The sequence below is a fragment of the Marmota marmota genome, unplaced genomic scaffold, assembly GCF_001458135.2.
Source record: "Marmota marmota marmota unplaced genomic scaffold, marMar, whole genome shotgun sequence".
NCBI lineage: Eukaryota > Metazoa > Chordata > Mammalia > Rodentia > Sciuridae > Marmota > Marmota marmota.
In genome coordinates this window covers 85,519,343-85,522,364 of record NW_026000026.1, presented here as the reverse complement: position 1 = coordinate 85,522,364, position 3,022 = coordinate 85,519,343, and the positions used below count along the sequence as shown (strand labels likewise).

The window sequence follows — 3,022 nt, the reverse complement described above, 5'->3', positions numbered from 1 at the left end:
AAAAGGGGGGGGGGGGGGGGGCACAGACTCTACAGAGATAGGCCTTTCATTAGGAACCACTTTTCCCTAAAACCCACCCTTGCCATCTAAATGTTAGGTATACAAACAAAGGCCTTAATGTGACAAGTTATTTCAATTTTTTTCAATTATCAGACCAAACTAACAAAGTTTTACTCATTCCTTCTCTCCCTTATTCTGCCCACCCTCTGGTCTGAAGATGAAATAGTAAACTCTAGATGACTATGGCAAAAGCCTATGTCCACATAAACTGGAGAGGTTTCGATTAGGGGAAAAAAAAAAACCCAACGTACAATTAAAAGGCCATCAGGAGAGAGTATTTAATGGAAGAGCTTAATGATTAGAAAAAAAAAAAGAATGAAACTACCATTGAATGAAATCTGGAGAACAATTAAAATCACCTGCATCTCCTACTGCCACAGATAAATGAATAATATATTTCGTCTATCAAAGCAGTTTATTTATTAAATAGTCACCTTAACTGAAGATTACATAACATTTTCCTATAAAAGCTTCCTTTTGTAGGCCACATTTTTTCCCAAAAGGGGGGGGGGGAGCAGCATAATAACCTTACCTTTTCATTGCATTCTATAAAACATATTTTTGAAGACTAAGGGTGCCAGGCACAGTGTCAAACTCTGCGTAATAGAGAAATGCTGGAAATCCCATTTTTAAAGAAGTTCACACGATTTTAGCAAGTAAAACCTTGTCCACCGGAGTTCAGAAAGAGGACATAAACCTGGCGCGGTAGTGTACGCCTGTAATTCCAGTCACTTGGGAGGCTGAGGCAGGAGGACCCCAAATTCCATGTCAGCCTCAGCAACTTAGTGAGACCATGTCTCAAAAATAAAAAGGAACTGGAGACATAGTTCATGGGGGACGTACCCCGGGTTCAATTCCAATACCAAAAAGAAAAGACCAATAAAAAGGATAACATAAAACTACACCGTTACTTTTTAAGAGCTACAGCCGTGCTCATAATTAAGATCAACTGCTCAGCAAAGTGTGTGGCGTCTCACTATAAATCCCAAGCAAGACGCTGCCATAAGGTTTTAAGTATTAGTGGATCTAGCCCCCTACCAGCTCCAAAATGGCTTCGAATCTTCATGGTACACAAAGACCTAAAAATCTAAGGATTGTTCTATTTTTGGTTTTGGTTTTACTTGTAAAGGCACTCTGTGTAGCTTCCAAACGTCCCATCCAGTACAACCGCCGCCAGGGCCAGCGGGAGTCGGGTAAGGCAGAGCCTGCCCAGCCTCCCCAGCAAACCCCAGCGGCAGAGATTTCTCCAGGGGCCGCATACCTCTCCCTGGCCGCCCCAGCTTCCATTATACACGCCCTCGTTTTCCTCGCGGAGCCCCAGGTCCTTCAGCCAAGTATACTGGGGCTGATTGATCAGCAAAGTGGACATGAAGGCAGCAGGCCTGTTCCAAAGTCCTAGAAGCTTGCTGTTCTTTGCAGCGTTCACACAAGGCGCGCGAGCAAAATACCACATCCTGAGTCCTGGACGCGTGACGCGCCTGCAGTCTGGAAGGCGGCTGAAATAAGAGTCCCGCCCAGCCTCCGCGAGAGTCCATTGGACAGGCCTGGGCCCTGCCTCCCAGCACGGCCCCCACAACGGCCTGCAAGCTCAGGACCTTCTTCCCGCGGAGCTCGGAGTTTAACCCCAGCTTGGAACAACACTAGGCAGCTGAGGGAAGGGCGGGGAGATTGGCGGGTTGCCACCCGGTGAAAGACTTCAGGGAGCGGGACACGTGCTAGGAATTCTGTTCAGCAAAATGCTGCCTCTGGAGTATACTAGGTTAGAGCAGAGCTTTGACAACTGCAATATGCGTTTAGTCACTCTGACCATGGTGTTCAGTACCCATTCTGAATCTAGATCTGGGCTGGGGTCTGAAGATTGGCATTTCTAACCACTTCTCAAGTCATGGTGATGTCCCTGGTCCCTGAAGTAGCCTGGGAAGTTTTCTGGTGGGGGGAGGGTAAATTACAAATTAAGTGTCATAATAAATGAAAAATACCAGATTATTGCATTTCCTTCTAAATAAATATCCTGCCTCAGTATACTCTTACTTTTGAAAAACACAGATGTGTTTTGATCAACTACCTTTACATTGTGTCTTCTCTCTCTTTTTTTTTTTTTTCTTTTTCTTTTGCAATATTGGGGGTTGAACCCATGGCCTTGTTGGCATGTTAGGAAAGCGACTATCACTGAGCTACATCCCCACCAGCCCTATATATCTTCTGCCTTCTAAATGTACTGACTTTTAACTTTAACTACCTCTATTGAAAATAACAAAGTTTGCACATGGCCAATTCTACTTTTCTAAACAACTTGTCAAATATGTCATAGGGTTGTAATTAAGCATAGGTACAAATGACTTCTACTTAGGATATCCTCAGTGAGCGCTAGCTGTCTTTGTTTTTCAAAGATAGCTGGGCAGGAGGCAGAGTATGACCTGAAAAGATCTGCTGGCTCCCTGACGGCATTAAATTGTTGAATTACCACCACTCAGGATACCTTATCGATTTCAAAAACTCAGAATCTGATTTGTTGATCCATTACTAAGTGACACTGTTGTTCTAGGTAAACTCATATCAATCAGATTCTTAAAAAAAAAAAAAAAAGAAAGAAAGAGAAAAGAAAAAAGAAAAAAAAAACTGCTACAACCAGAATGCTGTGATATAATTTTACAGAGAAAATTGTCTTTTGCAAAGATTAGCTGCTCACATCCTCAACTTGCTGCATTCTCTCTAGGAAAGTAACTACTTGGCGGTGGTGTTGCTGGTGCTGTTTTTTTGTTGTTGTTGTTTTGTTTTTCCTTTTTTCATTTTTTTTTTTTTTTTTTTGCAGTCAGCACTCTTCCACAGAACTACATTCCCAGCTCTTTTCATTTTATTTTGAGTCAGGATCTCACTAAGTTGCCAAGGCTGGCCTGGAACTTTCAGTTCTCCTGCTTTAGACTCTCAAGAAACTGGGATTACAGGCACCTATCAACACTCT

At 43.0% G+C, this 3,022-nt stretch overlaps 1 protein-coding gene across 1 annotated transcript in view; it reads right to left on the bottom strand.

The window, feature by feature from the left end:
• Aldh7a1 (aldehyde dehydrogenase 7 family member A1) overlaps positions 1 to 1,549 on the bottom strand; it is a 39,226-nt gene extending 37,677 nt beyond the window's left edge. The window contains exon 1 of the mRNA XM_015486636.2: positions 1,322 to 1,549. Within this exon, the coding sequence (XP_015342122.1) occupies positions 1,322 to 1,513 (192 nt within the window). The 5' untranslated portion in view covers positions 1,514 to 1,549. The remainder of the gene's footprint in view (positions 1 to 1,321) is intronic.
• Between the last annotated feature and the right edge of the window lie 1,473 nt (positions 1,550 to 3,022).